Source organism: Zootoca vivipara, chromosome 1 (genome assembly GCF_963506605.1).
Source record: "Zootoca vivipara chromosome 1, rZooViv1.1, whole genome shotgun sequence".
Lineage (NCBI taxonomy): Eukaryota > Metazoa > Chordata > Lepidosauria > Squamata > Lacertidae > Zootoca > Zootoca vivipara.
In genome coordinates, this window is record NC_083276.1 from 81,462,467 (window position 1) to 81,480,539 (window position 18,073).

The 18,073-nt window shown below is 43.7% G+C and overlaps 1 protein-coding gene across 1 annotated transcript; it reads left to right on the plus strand.

Moving 5' to 3' along the window:
- Positions 1-324: 324 nt before the first annotated feature.
- On the plus strand, positions 325-17,857 carry LPXN (leupaxin). Its single transcript, XM_035124441.2, has 9 exons — positions 325-520; positions 4,656-4,828; positions 7,320-7,375; positions 9,585-9,681; positions 10,294-10,461; positions 10,814-10,987; positions 11,888-11,969; positions 14,989-15,137; positions 16,802-17,857. Exons 1-9 carry the CDS (start codon positions 508-510, stop codon positions 17,066-17,068), a joined length of 1,179 nt encoding a protein of 392 aa, XP_034980332.1. The 5' UTR covers positions 325-507; the 3' UTR covers positions 17,069-17,857.
- Positions 17,858-18,073: the final 216 nt, after the last annotated feature.

Consider the following 18,073-nt stretch of genomic DNA (forward strand, 5'->3'; position numbering starts at 1 on the left):
TGGGGGTAGCCATTTCATTCTACCTAAAGGTGCAGCCAAGCCCTGCATTTTCCAAAGATGTGGTGGAAAAGGTCAGGGTATAACTGATGCCTTCTACTTTTCAGCACCTGCCAAGTATTAACTTATTCTGAGGCCAGTCATTATCCCATTCTGAAGAGATTCAGGTATGTTACAATCTGCCGGATGCAACAGGGCCCACGCCAAATCTACAGGAAAGATCTCACAAAACAGCCACGTCAGATTTGCATAAGCTTGGATTGCTGTCTCTTCCTGTTCAGCTATGTTGAGTACATTTTTTAGCTGCGCAAAATGTGACTCGCAGGGGGGAAAGAACTGTTCAGCTTCTAAAGAAAGGAAGTACGGCTAGAGAGAGGAACTGAAAAAGTCTGCCAGAATTACGGTCCCGCTCACTCACCATCTTGTTCATTTCCCCTTCAGTTCCAAGACTGTGTTGGGGATCCTTTGAGCCGTCTTGCAGAGAGAAGACTCCATGTGCAAATATAGGCAATGGATGATTTAGGTAAGTAACTCTTTCGCATTATAGCAAAACAGCAAGGACTGACACGGTGCAGAAAGCACAAGAAGATTCCACACTGTTTCATCTTCTCTTTAACCGGGTGGGGGTGGGGGTGAGGGAACAGGGAAAATTGAAGATATGAAGAGATCAGACACCAACTGTTGAGATGACACAGTTCCATCTGGCAGAGGCTTTGTGCCTTTAACATTCACAGCTGCATGACAGGCAAGAATTCACCAGGTACAACTTTCTCCATAACTAGAAAAAAGATGGTGAAGGAGAAAGAGCTGTAGATGTTGAATTTCTACCTCTCAGACAGCTGTTAAAAGCACAAAGACTTTCTTTCGAGAAAAGCACCAGCCTTATTTGGGTCACTGGTGTTCCAGAAGGAAGAGCTCAAGCTAGGACAGAGGAACTTGAATAAATTTGAGGAATGGAGAACCAAAGATCCACACCGTACCTTTAAAACTCATTCAAGGCACATTTAAAACCCACGACTTCTCCCAAGAATCCTGGGGAACTGTAGTTCATTAAGGGTGCTGGGAATTGCAGCTCTGTGAGGGGAAAACTTTATCCACAGAGATGGACCAAGCTTGTCCTTGTTAGTTTCCAATATATGGAGTTTACAAAAGGTGATACATTAGAAAGATAATGGTTGGTAAGGCAGTAGAAAGAAGAGGAATGGTTAGAGAAACCTGTGGTTGCAAATGACATCTGAACAAATTTATATGGGAAACAGGGGAGAACATTTTTTAGAAATTATTAGCAGTTTTAAATTCTAGAATATTCTAGATTGTGCTGGATATATGCAGTAAGGATATCTTTCTCTTTTGCTGTGGTCTCATCATCCTTCCCTTCCCTACCTCACTTCCTTTTGTACATCAGAGCTACTGCCATAAATGGGTAATCCTGTGTGTGTGTGTGTGTGTGTTTGCACATACAATAAAAGCCACAAATCAATGTGGTGGGTCAGAGAGATGCATCATAATGTAATGAAGAATAAAACAGAATTAAGCACAACCAATTACAAACGACTTAATAAACTTGGTTGTTGACCCTTAAAATGGCATAATTACCAAGTTCAGCTCAGCCTGTAATTTGTCTAGGTTAGATTTTCCAACATAACAATTTTTAACTTCAGTTTGTACTGGAATTGGCCCTAATGAAAAATATGCGCGTAAAATTTGAGATCAGGCTTCTGCAATAATATATTGCCTGTTGAACTTGTGGAATATGGTTCATGCCTTTAAAAGGCGGCAACTTTTGTCCTTTATTTGACATTCCTTTGTGTTATTTGAATCTAACTGGATGTAAGTTTGAGGTCTTTGTTAGGCCACATGACAACTATCTTTCCTTTCCGCGAGAGGAAGTATCTGAACAACAACCTTGTGGCTCTCACTTTTCTGATTTTGGACATTTCATTTCATGAGAGAGAAAAGCCACCGGATATCTTTTAAAGGTGAAATTATGTGTCATGTACAACACACTAAGGGTCAACGGAGGAAGCAGAAATTAGGGCAAGGAGAAAGGCTATATTGAAAGCTCCTCCCACAGATGAGACCATTGTGCTTCCTGAGAGCAAGGTATGTGGTAGAGGAAGCCAGCAAGTTTTAATAGCTCTCTTTGAAAGGTGCACCTAGGACAGAAGATGTACTGAATTGTGCTGGGCACCGTATAAATAGGTGACTTGCATAGCCCAAGAGTGTCTGTGAGACAACTGTACGTGTGTCAGCACAAGAGAGATGCAAGGCAAAGAAAGAGAGCACATACCGTATACTGATTTATCAAACTTCTCTTTCCACAAGTTCAAGACAAGAGGCCACCAGGGCCAAATCCACACCTTACCTTTAAAGTACTATTATACCATATTAACAGTCATTGCTTCCCACAAAGAATCCTGGAAACTATAGTTCATTAAGGATTCTGAAAGTTGTTAGAAGGCCTGCATTCTCCTCTCGGCACACACAGCTACAGCTCCCAGGATGCTTTAGGGGAAGCCATGAGTTAAAAAGGTATAGAGTGGTACCTCCGGTTACAAACACTTCGGGTTACAAACTTCGCTAACCCGGAAGTAGTACCTCGAATTACGAACTTTGCCCCAGGATGAGAACAGAAATCACACGACGGCAGAGCGACGGCAGTGGGAGGCCCCATTAGCGAAAGCGTGCCTCAGGTTAAGAATGGTTTTGGGTTAAGAACGGACCTCTGGAATGAATTAAGTTCATAACCCGAGGTACCACTGTATAGTGGTACATAGTTCTCAAACTTAATCCGTTCTGGAAGTCCGTTCCAAAACCAAAGCGTTCCAAAACCAAAGCACACTTTCCCATAGAAAGTAATGCAAAATGGATTAATCCATTCCAGACTTTTAAAAACAACCTCTAAAACAGCAATTTAATGTGAATTTTACTATCTAAGAAGACCATTGATCCATAAAACAATGTACTGCAGCCACACAATCAATCAATCAATCAATCAGTAGCTGAACTGGGTTCCACACAGTCACAAAAATAAAACAAAAAAGCCACAAAAACAAAAAGGCAAAATAAATAGCAAAACCAGACAGATCTCAGTGTAAGACTCAAAACGGAAGTGTGGCACTCAAATCGGGAGCGTAACACTCAAAACGGAGCCCATTCAGCTTCCGAAAAAAGTTCGCAAACTGGAACACTTACTTCTGGGTTTGCAGTGTTTGGGTTCCAAGGTGTTTGAGTATCAAGGTGTTTGAGAACCAAGGTACCACTGCACCAATGCTTTAAATGTATGGTGTGGATGTTGCTATATTTAACATAAAATACCATATTAAAACATTCCTCTAAATTGTCCCTACAGAGCATATGTAGCATCTAGCTCTCAGCTCTTGGCCTTCAGGAGGGAATTAAAAAAACCTAAATAAATATAGATGCTGACCCTGAGGTTAGAAGAGATTTGTGACCAGAGACCTCTCTGCCAAAAGGTCCAAAATAAGCAGACTGCCTTTTATACCCTAAGATGTGGAGGGGCAAATAGCAGCTGGTGCATATGATCCTATCAAAGTCAAGCATTTATTCCAATTGTGCAAGTGTTTCTGTCTTCCTCCACGAATTAGATTTTTAAATGTTTAACTGTTGGGCTTGGTTGCACTTCCTGTATATAGCCTCGGATGAGCAGGCTTGTTGAGAGGTGGTACTAGAGAGAACTCTAGACAAAGATTTGTGTGGCTATTCATGCTCATACTCAGGAAATACTGTATTTCACATTTATAATCCAGAGAGAGAGAGAGAGAAATAAATTAAGTTTTCCATTCCTTAATCATGCTTGGCTTCCAGAGCAAGGTGCCCCCTGTCATGGACATTGTGCTAGACTGGTCATGTTGTGCGGATGCCTGACGATCGTCTTCCAAAGCAACTACTCTATTCCAAACTTTAAAATGGAAAGCGTAATGCTGGTGGTCAACAAAAGAGGTTTAAAGACTTTCTCAAGGCAAATCTTTCAAAAAAAATGTAGTGTAAGCACCAACAATTGGGAAACACTTGTCTGTGAGCGCTCCAACTGGAGAACAGTCTTTACCAAAGGTGTCATGGGCTTTGAAGACACACGAACTCAGGACGCAAGGGAGAAATGTGCTAAGAGGAAGGCATGCTTGGCAAAGCCACACTGTGATCAACTCCCACCCGGAAACCAATGTCACCACTGTGGAAGGACGTGTGGATCCGGAATTGGCCTCCACAGTCACTTACGGACTCATTGTTAAAACTGTGTTTATGGAAGACAATCTTACTCGGCTACAAGTGAAGAAGAAGAAGAAGAAGAAGAAGAAGAAGAAGAAGAAGAAGAAGAAGAAGAAGAAGAAGAAGAAGAAGAATCAAGGAATGGAGAAACATCTCTAACTTGCTTCCTCCTTCTGCAGGGTCTATATTATCCCCACCCCTACACCAATAATGGTAGACGTTTGTAAAGAAAACTCCCTTCTGCCCTTGTTTGCCCCAGCATAACCCATGAAATTGACAGGCAGATTGCTAGTTATTGATAGATGTAGATGCCTATTATTGCCAAAGCACTCAGAATCAGATGGAAGGTGCCAATGGGCATGACAGGGGCAGGAAGAGAGGATGAATGATGGGAATGACAAAATTTAAACTATAATCATTTTGTTCAGATGCTTTGTTGGCAGAACTGGAACAAACCTCAGCAAGTTTAACTGTGAGTGATCCAGTAACCCCAAAGGGCTACTTTCTTCTGGAACGTGACAACAAGGAGAAACCAGCGGCAGCAGCAGCAGAGGCCAGTGTCACCCAGAAGAAGAAACCAGTTGCCCCGGAAGCCAAGAAGGTATTCTCCTTAAGCTGTTTACCTCCTTAGCAAGTTGCCGGTTAATTCAGCTTTTCAAGATGAATCACACTGGGGTGACTACACCTTTGGGGGCTGAGGGAGACATCCCCTGCTTCCAAGCCCTCCAGGTGCCTAATGCCAGTGATAGGCATGGCCACCCCACAACAGACACACACACACACACACACACACACACACACACACACAAGAGCGCACACAGTCAGCAACACACTCAGCAACACCCAGATCCAGATGCATGTACACACCTACACAGAGAGATGCATGCAAAGGGTGCAGATCACTCCCTCTCCTGGCTCACCAGATTGATCCTCTGGTCAGCAAGGCGAAGGAGTAATCTCGGTCCTGATCCTGGCACTGGGATGGGTGGAGAGGTTTCAGTTTCTCTGCTCATCCCAGGGCCAGGGTGAAGACTCTGCTTACCAGATATAATTGATCTGGTAAGTGGGGGAGAGGGAGTGATCTGTATCCCAGTCTTGCATGACTAATCTAGGAAGGGCTTCCCAAACGTTGCAGAAATGACACTTCATATGGAGCATCAGAGAATCAGTTCAGCAGTTTGTTTGTTTGTTTGTTTGTTTTCCCTGCACTCCCAGAGTACAGGGAGTCTTGAGGACACGGACACGGACACACACACACACACACACACACACACACACACAGGGCTTAATGGGCTGGGTATGGCTTGCTGGTCACAGGGGAACCACATGACACCTTGTGTCCCCAGCAGACAATTCACTCCAGTTCTTGGCTTCATCCACCACATTGCTGTCATTTTTCACCTAGTCCAGAGTTTGGGTAAAAGCACTTTGTCTTATATATGGTTGGGGGGGGGGAGAATAACAAAATGTGGCTGACCCATAAAAAGTCCAAAGTCCAAGTTGCAAAACACAGACTAAAGACCTGCCTGATGACCTCAGAAAAATGAACCTCTTTCAGCAAATCAGCTACATTTGTAGACTCAGAGTCAAAGTTTATTTCTTGTTGCTACCATCCAGGTCATTTCAACCAAAAAGGAAATGAAAGTACAGTGGTACCTTGCAAGACGAAATTAATTCGTTCCACGAGTTGTTTTGTGTTGCGATAATTTCGTCTTGCGAAGCGCGGTTTCCCATAGGAATGCATTGAAATTTAATTCATGAGTTCCTACGGGGGGGGGGAGAAGCGCCCCCCCAAAGGCACTGACTCACCCGCCACGGCTGGAAGTCTTCAAGGCTCTGGGGAGGGGGAAGCAGGAGGAGGGCCAGGGGTCTGGAAGGAGTCTGGAAGCCATACAGAAATGGGAGAAAGCAAGACCGGAGCCACGGGGTCTCCTCCCGCCGCAGCCTCCACTCCTTCAGGTGCTGCCGCTGTTCCCACCAAGGGCTGCCTGGTGAGTGGCGCTGCTGCTCCTGCCAGAGCTGTGGAGGCCGCCAAGGAGGGCAAGGCTGGAGCCGTGGAGGCCACCATGAGCGCCGCGCCGCTGCAGGAGACAGAAGCGGCGGCCGTGGACGTCACCGGTGGAGTCCTAAAGGTAAGTGGTGGTGGCACGGCAGTGGCACAGTGGTGGCACGGCAGCGGCACGGCAGCGGCTTCCCTTCCCCTTGTGAGGCTGCTTCGTCTTGCGAAGCACGGCCATAGACGGCTTTGTTTTGCGAGCCGTCCAAAAAATTGCAAAACGCTTTCGTTTTGCTATTTTTTCATTGCGCAAGGCGTTCATCTTGCAGGGTACCACTGTATACATAACTACATTGGTAGAGTCATAAAGCTACTGTACACACATGGTTTGCATATATTATATAAGTCCCCAAGTTTCAAGTCTGGTTAGAGCAGGGGTAGGGAACCTATGGCCTTCCAGATGTTTTTGGATGACAACACCATCACCCCTGACCATGGGTCATGCTGGCTCGGGCTGTTGGGAGTTGGAGTCTAACAACATCAGGAAGGCGGCATTTTCCACACCCTGGGGTTCAAGGACCACAGGTACCTCTGCCCCTGGTTCTGGAGATGTGTTCACTGAGCTACCGGTATAGTGGACTTGAGGAGCATTTGGCTTGATTCAGTTTACAGCAGCTCCTCAAACTGCATATATCCTTTCACACATGAGACTTCCCAGCGTGGAGACTGTTGCATAGCATGGCTGCCCCGATCCTATGCTGTGATGATCCAGTTGTCTGCTTTTCTCCCCTGTATGTTTTGAATATAATTGAATACTTTGCAGCAGTAATGGGAGATAAGGGGAGTCAATAGGTATGGGAGAAAATATATTTGAGATCTGCTCCAAAGTCTTCTAAACCAGGAGCTGGCTTCACAATGGGAGATGGCAACTTAACTATAAAGCAGCTCAAGAGAAACAGAGGAGAGTAACAATTTCTGGTGGTTCTTTGCTTTTCAGAACTGGTTAATACAGGATAACAGTCAATATTGGAGAGGAGCATATGATTGAGGGGAGGCAGTGTCCTTTTTGTATATCTTCTCTTGTGTATATTCCCAGGTGCCACCAGCACATGATGTTCAACACCGTGAAGAAGATGCAGACCGTATTTACAGGTAAATGAACACTGAATCAGGAAGGCAGGTTACACGGCTCACTTGTGCTGCATGTTTTTTGTGGGTTTTTTTAGGGAAGCCTTCCACAGATAATGGCTCAAAACTGTACGGCATGTAAACTTTTGCTCTCTTAATGCTTAGTTAGCATTGCATCAAAGGTTACCAGAAATGGTCACTGATAAAAGGCAAACTTATCTCCATTCATATGCATACATATGTATCTATACCATATACCATACCACAACCCCAAAAGAAAGTTTTATAACACAAAAATAACTGCTGAATGGCTTCAAGGAGCTTGCTTCCCCACTATCTGCCAGAAAGAACAATCTGTCCGTTGATTGCCCTGGGGCTGAGAGCTGAAGGAAAGTACCCTTTGGCTCCACCCATTGTGTTGGGTCTGAGCAGAGGCTTCTGCATCTCAAAAACTTTCTTAACACTAAAAAGGGGAAACCAAACAGGGAGGCCAAATCTACACATTCCATTCCCACTGATCGCCAGCTCTAGCAAGTAACGTTGTAGGTCCTCCTTTAATAACTCCCTTTCTAAGTACAGCCTGTCCGTTCGTATAGTCCTTTTATCATTCTTATTCCAGAGCTTTGAATGTCCCAATCGGGGATTTCTATATCAACTCTTGAATGTTAGTAGGGACAAGTTGATTCATTTAAGCATAGCATGATTATTTTTCAGAATGGGGAATCATGCCATCGTTTTAAGCAGAAGGAACATTCTTTCGTACTACTCATATGCCCGATTTTACATGCACATTGTGAGACAGGGGTACCTGGGCTGGTAATTATTAATCCCCATTTCCAAGAACCCTCAAGCAATTCAACACAAAATATAATTTTGGGACTCCAAAGAAGGTGAAAATTCCTCTTGGGGAAAAACAACTCAGCTTATTAGCTATAATTCATATATAATCTTGTCCGTAGTTAACTAGATAATAGTATCAGGCTGGCTTCAGGTCAAGGTATCCAGCATGGGCAATGGCCAGGGATGAAGAGAGTTGTAGTTCAACAACAAGAGGCTACCATGTTGGCTACCCCCTGCTTCAGATGTATGGATTTAGTGAAGAAGATGAGGGATAAGATTGGATTTGTTGCAACTTGACCTCCTTTCCTATGGTTGGATGTATATAGGGGTGGGGAGAGATGAACCATGCTATACGTGGTCTGTGTGATTTATCCCAGGGTGGACTAAAACACCCCCACCCCCACTGGCAGCATGCCTTGAAAAATGGAGGGAATCAGGGGGAGGGCAGATACTGCTGCCATATGGCTTTCCTGAATCAGATACAGTACATGGAATCGATGCACCAATTGCGGAATGAAGATGTGGGAGAGTTTTTCTTTAAAAGGATCTCAGGCACATTGTAGCAGAAGTGAGTAGCTTCCTGGTATTATAATAATAATAATAATAATAATAATAATAATAATAATAATAATAATAATAATTTATTATTTGTACCCCACCCATCTGGCTGAGTCTCCCCAGCCACTCTGGGCGGCTCCCAATTGAGTATTAAAACAATACAGCATTAAATATTAAAAACTTCCCTAAACAGGGCTGCCTCCAGATGTCTTTTAAAAATAGGATAGCTGCTTATTTCCTTGACATCTGATGGAAGGGCGTTCCACAGGGCGGGTGCCACTACCGAAAAGGCCCTCTGTCTGGTTCCCTGTAATCTCACTTCTCGCAATGAGGGAACTGCCAGAAGGCCCTCGGCGCTGGATCTCAGTATCCAGGCTGAACGATAGAGGTGGAGGTGCTCCTTCAGGTATACAGGACCGAGGCCGTTTAGGGCTTTAAAGGTCAACACCAACACTTTGAATTGTGCTTGGAAACGTATTGGGTCATTGTTGCTTACCGGGTCAAAGTGGTGGGGAGGTCAGTGTGGTGCAAATGCATTGCCAGGCCCAATTTAGTGCTCCTGCTGGTGCATTTGCAATGTGCCAACCTTTCTGTCCTTCCATATCTCCTGGTAAGTAACGATGACCCACCTGCTAGGAAGCTCCACCCCCACCCAGTGATCCATTTCTGCCTTCTAAGTTTTTTTGAAGTTGGTAGCAGTTAAGGTGTAGCCAGGATCGGGGCCTATATGTGTGAACATGCATGATGGACAAAGGGAACATGGCTCATTTTAGAATTTTAAGAATGTCCTTCCTCCTTTCCTTCAGTCATAAATTTGACTTTCTATTCCCTCTAGCCAAGTGCAAACTCCACAGCCAGTGCTCTCTTCATTCACCACACCTGCTCAACAGTTGGATGAACTTTTGGCTTGCTTGGGAACAATCCAGGACAAGGTGAGTCACAGACCCAGCTGACCCTCTGCAGGAGAAACAACAACAGTTTCTGGGAAATGATAGTGCAGCACCAAGACTGTTCCTAAGGAATATTTAATGCTTTTTTTGTGGTCATTGTATTAGCCATCGCAAATTAAGAGCAGAAGTTACATTCTCATCTCCAGCTTAGGCAGAAGAAAGGTTGCAATAAAAATCAACAGAAGGTGTAGGTTGTGCGGGGAGAAGGGACACTTCTGTGGGACAAGACAGAAAAGGTTCATGCATGGTGATCCAGGAAAAGCTTTGTAGAATAAGTGAGATTTAGGAGTTTTAAGTGGAGAGAGAGAGAAAACTTGAGTAATACAAAAGAGAGTATTTTTTATGTATAGGGAGCAAGATTTGTGGCACTGTTAAAGTTCACCATGTTGAGTATATCTATTTATCTCCTCTTTTGCTGTTATGTATTATTTGCTTGTTTTACTGTGCTTGGTGTGTTATCACTTTATTTTTTTCCATTGTTAACCACTTTTGATTTATTGCTAAGAAAAGTGGAGGGTTGTTGTTTTTAAATAAAAAGTAAATAGAAATAAATGAATGAAAAAGCGAGAACCCAAATCATTTGCTTTTCTGCAGATCTCAGATGGAAATGAAGGTCCTGAGAAGCCATCACCAACAAAACAGAATACCATTGACAACCTAGACAGCATGTTGCAAGGCCTGACACATGATATGCAGGACCTTGGTGTTGCCACTGAGGCCAAGGGCCACTGTGCTTCCTGCCACAAACTCATCGTTGGAAAGGTAGGAGAGGGAGAGAGACAGAGAGAGAATTGACCTCTCCAGTAGTTTTCAGCCCCAATGGGTTAGAGGTTTGTTATGAACAACCAATGGTTTGTCACATATCTGCTTTGTGAAGTGTTTGGTTTGCCTCAGATAGAAGGAAGGGATTTCTTCTCCTGCAGATTGGCCATTTAGTGTCTGCCACATATTGCTGAGGGTCCTGCCCTCTCAACCCAAAGTGGTCCTGTGGTGCACTGAGCAATGTGGGGGCTTGTTGATTAGAAACATGGCCCCATGACAAACATCTGAGAGACATCCTGTTGGAAAGGGACACATGCCTCTAAACTCTCCTCTTGGGCTTGCTGGTTTCTAGGTAATTACAGCACTGGGAAAGACGTGGCACCCTGAACACTTCACGTGTGCCCATTGTGGAAAGGAAGTGAGCTCTATCCCCTTCTATGAGCGGGACAGCAAGGCCTACTGCCCCGAAGACTACCATGATCTCTTCTCTCCTCACTGCGCTTACTGTGCTGCACCAATCAAGGAGGTGTGTCATGTTAGCCTCACCTTCTGACTGCTATTGCTCCCTTTGATTTGACTCGATTATTGACTTTCTGTATCAATAATCAATGTATCAATGTATTAAAGAATATCTCTAAGCGGTGTACAAAAAACTGAAGCAACAACAGACAACTTAAACAAAATATTGCAAAAATACAGCGTTACATATAAAAATCTTACATCAACACACACACAACACACAGACACACATTTTCCTACTGGCACACCCTCCCTCTCAGCCTCCAGGTCCTCACCCAGGGTCCAAGCAAACTCTTGGCCCACCTACAAAAGTCTCACATCACGAAGAGTTCCTGGAAACAACGGACTAGTCTGGTGATAGTACTGTACTTCCTCAGGCTGTGTCCAACTCAGCTGTACTCTCTGCACCCAGTTCCAGGTGCAACAGGTTTGTTGAGTTTCCGGGGGGTGATTTCTTTCATCAATGGAGAACATACAAATAGGGACTTAATGATCAAGTGAACAGGATTTGGGGAGCTGTAGAGTTCTATACCACCCAATGGCCCCCCAATGTGTGTGGAGGGGGGTATTGTTTTTGTTTGCTACTATGGTATGCATTTTTGTGTTTTAATACTGTAAAAAGTAATACTGTGAATCTTCAGATGAAGAACAGTATGGAAATTTTAATAGTAGAAGTAATAATAATAATAATAATAATAATAATAATAATAATAGGGGGCCCTCCACTCACATCTCTTTCTTTGCCCTCTCTCTCCTCCTCCAGCTGCTTTGAGAGAAGGTTCTGATTCAGATCAAGAGCAAGTTGAGAGTTTATCCAATCTCTGCCTCCACCTTCTTTTGCCCTTTTAACCACCAGGGCTTCCCAGTGTTGAAATCCCATGACCCTTTCTTCTCCTTTTCTTTGCAGAAAATCCTCACAGCCATGGATCGCACTTGGCACCCAGAGCATTTCTTCTGCGCTCACTGTGGGAAAGTGTTTGGCAATGATGGTGCGTCTTCTTCCTCTCCCTCAGTCCCTGACCCTTCCCTCAGCTTTTCCGTGCTTGCTTGCATAGTAGAAATCCATACAGTTTTTGCCCTTTCAATCTTCACTTGCTGCTCCCTGCCATTTGAAACTTCCCTCCCCCCCTTCTCTTTTAGTTAGACTAAAATCTGCTAAATCACAATTGTTTTCTGCAAAATCCTAACTACTCTTCACCAGGGAGCAATTCTAGTTGAGCTCAGTGGGACTTGCTTCTGAGTGAACAAGCTTAGGATTGCATTGTGTAGCATTTTGGTATAAGGGATACCAGAGAACTCTTTCCACAGAGCTGCCAAGACGATTCTAAGACATCCTGCAGCTGCCTGTCATACCAATGCATACATTCAAAAGTATGTTATATTTGGGGAAATTGATTGGAAGACTGTTTGTTTGACAGAATTGCATTAAAAATCTGTATATTGGAAGAAGTGCACACTAAAATATTGATGAAATTAACTTAAGGTGGGAAACAGAGAAATCAAAATTGGCAAATTTGTTTGTCCCTACTCTAAAGCATTTTCAGTCACATTGCTCTCAATGGGAGAGGTATGCTTTACTGTCCCACTGAAACCAATGAGGCAAGTTAAGTGCTTAATTTTGATTGAATCATGTCCCTGGTATTTAGCATAAGTATGAAAGCCTCCTGCTTCCATCCCGGAAGCCTAGCTAAAAGCAGAAGCAACTCGGTCACCTCTTCAGGGGCGTTAAACTAATACGTTGAGATGACCAGAGAGTTTGTGGCATTATTCTAACTCTTTCAAAAAGACCTCAAGCTGTAAAAACACTGGGTTGGTTCAAGACGTGGGCATGCTTAGAGGAGACTATTGAAATCAGTAGGACAAATAAGTCAAAAGTAAGTCTGGATCCAATGCAGTACATAGAAGTCACCCATAATGTGCTCAACTTGACCTGACATAAGAACCAGCCAGGATTCATGAGTGACAACTTGTTTGCTAAGACATGCATCACTCTTTCTAAGTTGTGATCTATAAGAGACTGTTTTGGGAATTCTATAGTGAGATTCCTCAAAGCTTCTCCATTTGGACTCAGAGTCACTATGGCAGGCATCCCCAAACTGCGGCCCTCCAGATGTTTTGGCTTACAACTCCCATGATCCCTAGCTAACAGGACCAGTGGTTGGGGAAGATGGGATTTGTAGTCCAAAACATCTGGAGGGCCGCAGTTTGGGGATGCCTGCACTATGGTATCAGCATTCTACCAAAGGACATTCTACCAGCATCACAGTTCTCATTGAAAGCTTGTCTCTGTGTCCTAGGAGGAAGTCATTGTGAGTGTGCCTATGATGTGTTTTAATTTCTTTGCTACCTGGGTGGCATGTCACAGGGACTTATTATTTCCTTCTCTGTGAATAACCATCAGAAAAGCGTAAACACACTTGTGCTCACTGTGGGACTTTTGATCACAGACTAGTTCTGATGTGCTCCCAGGAGCCCAGCTCCAGTAATTGGCCCCCCAGTGGATCACTGAGCACATAGTGGTGAGCTCAAGTCCCCAGACTGCTAATTATAAGATAAGTAGAGTGCAGAAAGTTTTGTGGGTGAATTTAGAGTCTGACTCGTCCCTGAACTCTGTGGATTGGTTCCTTTTGCCAGCTCGTGGCAACCATTCTTTGCCATTAGAGTGGCTTCTCCTGAAAACACCCCAGTGTTATTGCTTCATGCTATTAGAAGCAACTTTGAGAAATGTGCTAGCCTTGCAACAGTTTCTTAATCCTTGGTGTGACGATGGCTCAGCTTCCGTTGCATGCTTGGAGCAATTATGGATTGCTGAGCTGTAAGTATTTCAGGAGAACTGTCACTGCAAGAGTTTAGCAAAGCACTGTGTGATCCTATTGTTGCGACTGGCCTATGACTGTACCAGATTATTCTTAGAATCAGTATGGATTAGTGCAGTTTAGCTGGTCAGTAGCACGAACAGCTCGATCTGCTTGGACGAGTTGTTGCATTTTGTTTTTAGGGAGGAAAAGAGCAGCCTGCCTAGAACCTGAGTATTCTAATTTCCCAATAATTAACATGCTTTAGTTGTGAAAAATATATTTGAGCCCAGGTGGACCGCTTAGACTGAGTTTTCTGCTGAAATGTGGAGTGGTCTATTAAGTAAAAAAACAATATGTTCCCAAGACAAACCATGAACTAGGCAGATCAGCTGAAGGAATCTCGATCACAAGGACCTGTTGAGTACTTAATGCTTCCAAGGGAGGCACCCCGGGGAGTAAAACACCCAAGGTAAACTAGACATTGCTTACTGGGCCCATGCAGAAAAACCATTCGGCAGAAGCTGATCACATCCAGCCTTTTCATGTTGATTTGACTGGAAGGTAGTGGGTCAAAATCCCAACGAAGGCAAGAATAAGATCATGGGCGGAATTCAAGTAACAGACCCATTTGTGGAAGGACTTCCACTTGCACAGTGGGGCTTCTCCTTCTCTCCCACCCCCAGCCCCATTAAATTGGCTTGGGGAACCCCCATAACAGCACCACAGGGGGAAAGATTGTTCCATCTGATAAGGTGATAGGCTTGCTCAGATGGATCATTTGGGACACTGAGTTCTACCCCTTGGCTCCACATTGGACTCTTCATGTGAAAAGGAGCCACCTACAAGGCTGTTTCTGACTGTTGAGAAGACAGGCAGAGAAAAGTTGAGGGGATCAAAGAGTAGCTGACCACCTTTTTGCAGTGAAGGAGGGACGCTTATTTTCTCTAGGGGTTCTGAGAAGGGACACTTATCTGCTAAAGAGAGAGGAGATAGTCATAGATAAACATTGGTTGGTTGATGTCAGATCTTCTCCGGTGGGATGGGAGACCCCCAGAACAACAAGTGGGAAGGGGAAGAGAGAGGAGGTCATTCCAGTGGACAAGCAGATATGATTGTGCTGATGGAATAATCTTATTGCTACATTGAATACAAACCATGGTATGCGGTTCCTCTTCTCTAAAAGCTCTATCTCCCCATACTTTCTCTACAGGTTTCCAAGAGAAGGATGGGAAGCCATATTGCCAAAAGGATTTCATGGCCCTTTTTTCTTCCAAGTGCAAAGGCTGTGACAAGCCTGTGATGAATCAGTATCTGTCAGCATTGAATGGTGTCTGGCACTCTGAGTGCTTTGTGTGTGGGGTAAGTAAATGCAGAATAGTCTGCTCCAATTAGAGGTCATTCTGGGTTGCTGGGCGGAAAACTTATATACGCCACGAAACTTGTATTGAGGAGGCTGCTAACAGAACCAAGAATTATGAAGTCCAGACAGAGTTCAGATAGGATTTAGCTGCAATCCTGCATGTAGTTAGGTTGCTTAAATCCCCAAAACTTGATTCATTCATTTGTTTGAAAAATTGTATATTGCTCCTCACTGAATTTGATTCCAGGGCAGGTAACAAAATAAAATATCAATAAAACAATAAATCCCCATGATAAAAACAAACCAACAATGACTTTAATGGGTTTAAAAAGTCAGTGTGCAGGATGACAGCCCTTTCCCAAATAGAAAACTGCCAAAGCTGTTTGAACTGCAAAGTTCAGGTTTTATTCTTCATGAAATTTTAATTAAAATTTTCTTAATAAGATTTTATTAAGATTAAGACAGTGAAATTTCAACTACAGAAAATACAAATCAAATAAGTAAAAGACAGAGTTCTCTCTTAAAATTAATTCTTGGCCCTTACCACACACAGAGGACAGTAGCTTATTCCAACTTTCACCTGGAATATTTCCTTTCTCCTATACTCTCACCCTGGGAGACCAACATCTCTCATCCAGGGTCCCCCATAAACCCATATATCACCCCCATGAATATACAATCTCTGGACCTTAATAAAGGCCCTACACATAGGACTCTAAAGAGAGAAGAAAAAGAAGAAAAACAAAGGAGAAACAGAAAAAAGAAAGGGACAACAAAAAGAAAGAAAATAAAAAGAGAGAAGAGTAAAATAAAAAAGACAAAAGAAACAGAAAAACATTCTAAAAGAAAAGCAAAGTTCAGATTTTAAAAACCAAATCATGAAAACAAAACCTTGATTTGCAGAATTTAAATACTAGTTGCATACTGTACAGCACGCGCACACGCACACACACCACCTGAACTGCCAGATTCCTAAGCATCCTTCAAGTGATTCCTGGTCCATGCCTCTAGCCCCACCCACAGACTTCCATGTGTTGGTGCAGACATCCTCGCTACAGAAACCTGTGCACGAGCAGCTGCTTCTTTGTGTGAAGGCTCATGTGAAGGCTTCTTCAGTGCAGGCATCTGTGGATGTCCATAAGTGGGGCCACCACTAGGCTCCATTGCCAGGAGCAGGGCCTGCAGTGCACGCCCACTCCCTGCTTATCACAATTCATATGTGAAGGGGGATCTGGTTTCAGATCAAAAGGAAACAGAATGTTTCTATTTTAAAACTCAAAATTTCATTTTTCAAAAATAATAATAAAGGAATGCTTTGATGGTGTTTCCTGCTTGGCAGGGGGTTGGACTGGATGGCCCTTGTGGTCTCTTCCAACTCTATGATTCTATAGAACAAGAGCAGAATTATTTTTGATGGGGAAACTGCAAATGCTGACAAATCACTCTATAAAGCACTAAATATGAACTACAAAGCTGAAAATTTGATTTAAAGCAAGAACCAAAACACAAACGTGAAGAACTTATTTCAAAACAGTAGCTGACTGGTGATGGTCATGATAACTCTATCCAGACTCTGTACAGTATGCTGACTGGCTGGTTCTTATGTCAATCCCGGAAATGGTTATTTTTCTGATGCCCTAACACATGCTTCCTCTGCTTTCAGGACTGTTTCTGCAGCTTTCAAGATGGTTCCTTCTTTGAATTAAATGGACGCCCCTATTGTGAGCTTCACTACCACCACCACCAGGGAACAGTGTGTTTGGGTTGTGGGAAGCCCATTGTTGGGCGCTGTGTCACTGCCATGGGGCACAAGTTCCACCCGGAGCACTTTGTCTGTGCCTTTTGCCTCACCCAGTTGCACAATGGCATCTTCCAGGAGCAGAATGGCAAGACCTACTGCCACGCCTGCTTTAACAAACTCTTTGTCTGACCGGAAGCCGCACAGGGAGCATATTTCTTCTCTCTTCTTCTCTTTGCATGAGAAACAGGCAGGAGGGGAAACGATTTTGAAGGGACAAAGGCTGCAATCCTCCACTCCATTGCGTTTCAAACAACTTTTGCCAGTTTACAGTAGTTTATCAGAAACAGTAGCCTCTAAGTAAGATTGGCTCTTCATCCCGTATCCTTTCCTGCTGGCAATAGCAAGTATTTTATTTACTCATTGGGGCAAGGGGAATCCATCTACACAAAACATATTCCACTGATATGGTTATTTACTGTGCAATCCTATGCATGCCTATTCAGAAGGAAGTTCCACTTGGATTTACTCCAAGGTAAATGTGTATATCTTTGTACCCAGGCAAACCAATCCTATTCACTAATTGTGTCAGATAAGGGAGATACACACTAGAGGAGAGCAACAACCATACCCTCCTCCCAAAGCCCACGGATCAGGGACTGTGCCAGCAACCATGCCCACATGCCACCCAAAGAGGTGTGATGGTGGTGAATATCATATATTTGTGCACTACACATTTGCGCTTTTGATTGGCAGGAGTACCACGTACAGTACAGGCAAACATGGCTGCCCCCCTTTTGCTAACCTGCTGAATCTCACACATGTATACAAGCTCTCTTTCGCCAATTCATTAGAGTAGCTTTCTATCTTAGAATACTCCCCCTGTCTTTCAAGGACACTGTGCTGGATGCCTAGATATTTTCAACATGTTGTTTGTAACTGAATAGGTAGCGTACACTGAAAAATAAACATCACTTTTCTATTGGTTATATGAGTGCTTCTTTGCGTTCCAGGACTCTCTTTGGTACAGTTTAGTTCTTGTGTGTATCACATAGGGATCCTGGTTGCTTCAAGTGAGGATTTGAATAAGGGATTGGGGGGGGGATTTATTTCAGTTCATATTTGAAGTTGAAGCTGCCTAATTCACACTTTGTGAATTGCTATGCAAACTTAAACCTAGCCATCCTTTAGTGTTCA

Excerpts from the sequence above, each read along its gene's own strand:
- LPXN (XM_035124441.2), top strand. Across the intron at positions 9,682-10,293 it reads TGGGAACAATCCAGGACAAG|ATCTCAGATGGAAATGAAGG; the intron begins GTGAGTCACAGA and ends GCTTTTCTGCAG. Across the intron at positions 10,462-10,813 it reads ACAAACTCATCGTTGGAAAG|GTAATTACAGCACTGGGAAA; the intron begins GTAGGAGAGGGA and ends GCTGGTTTCTAG.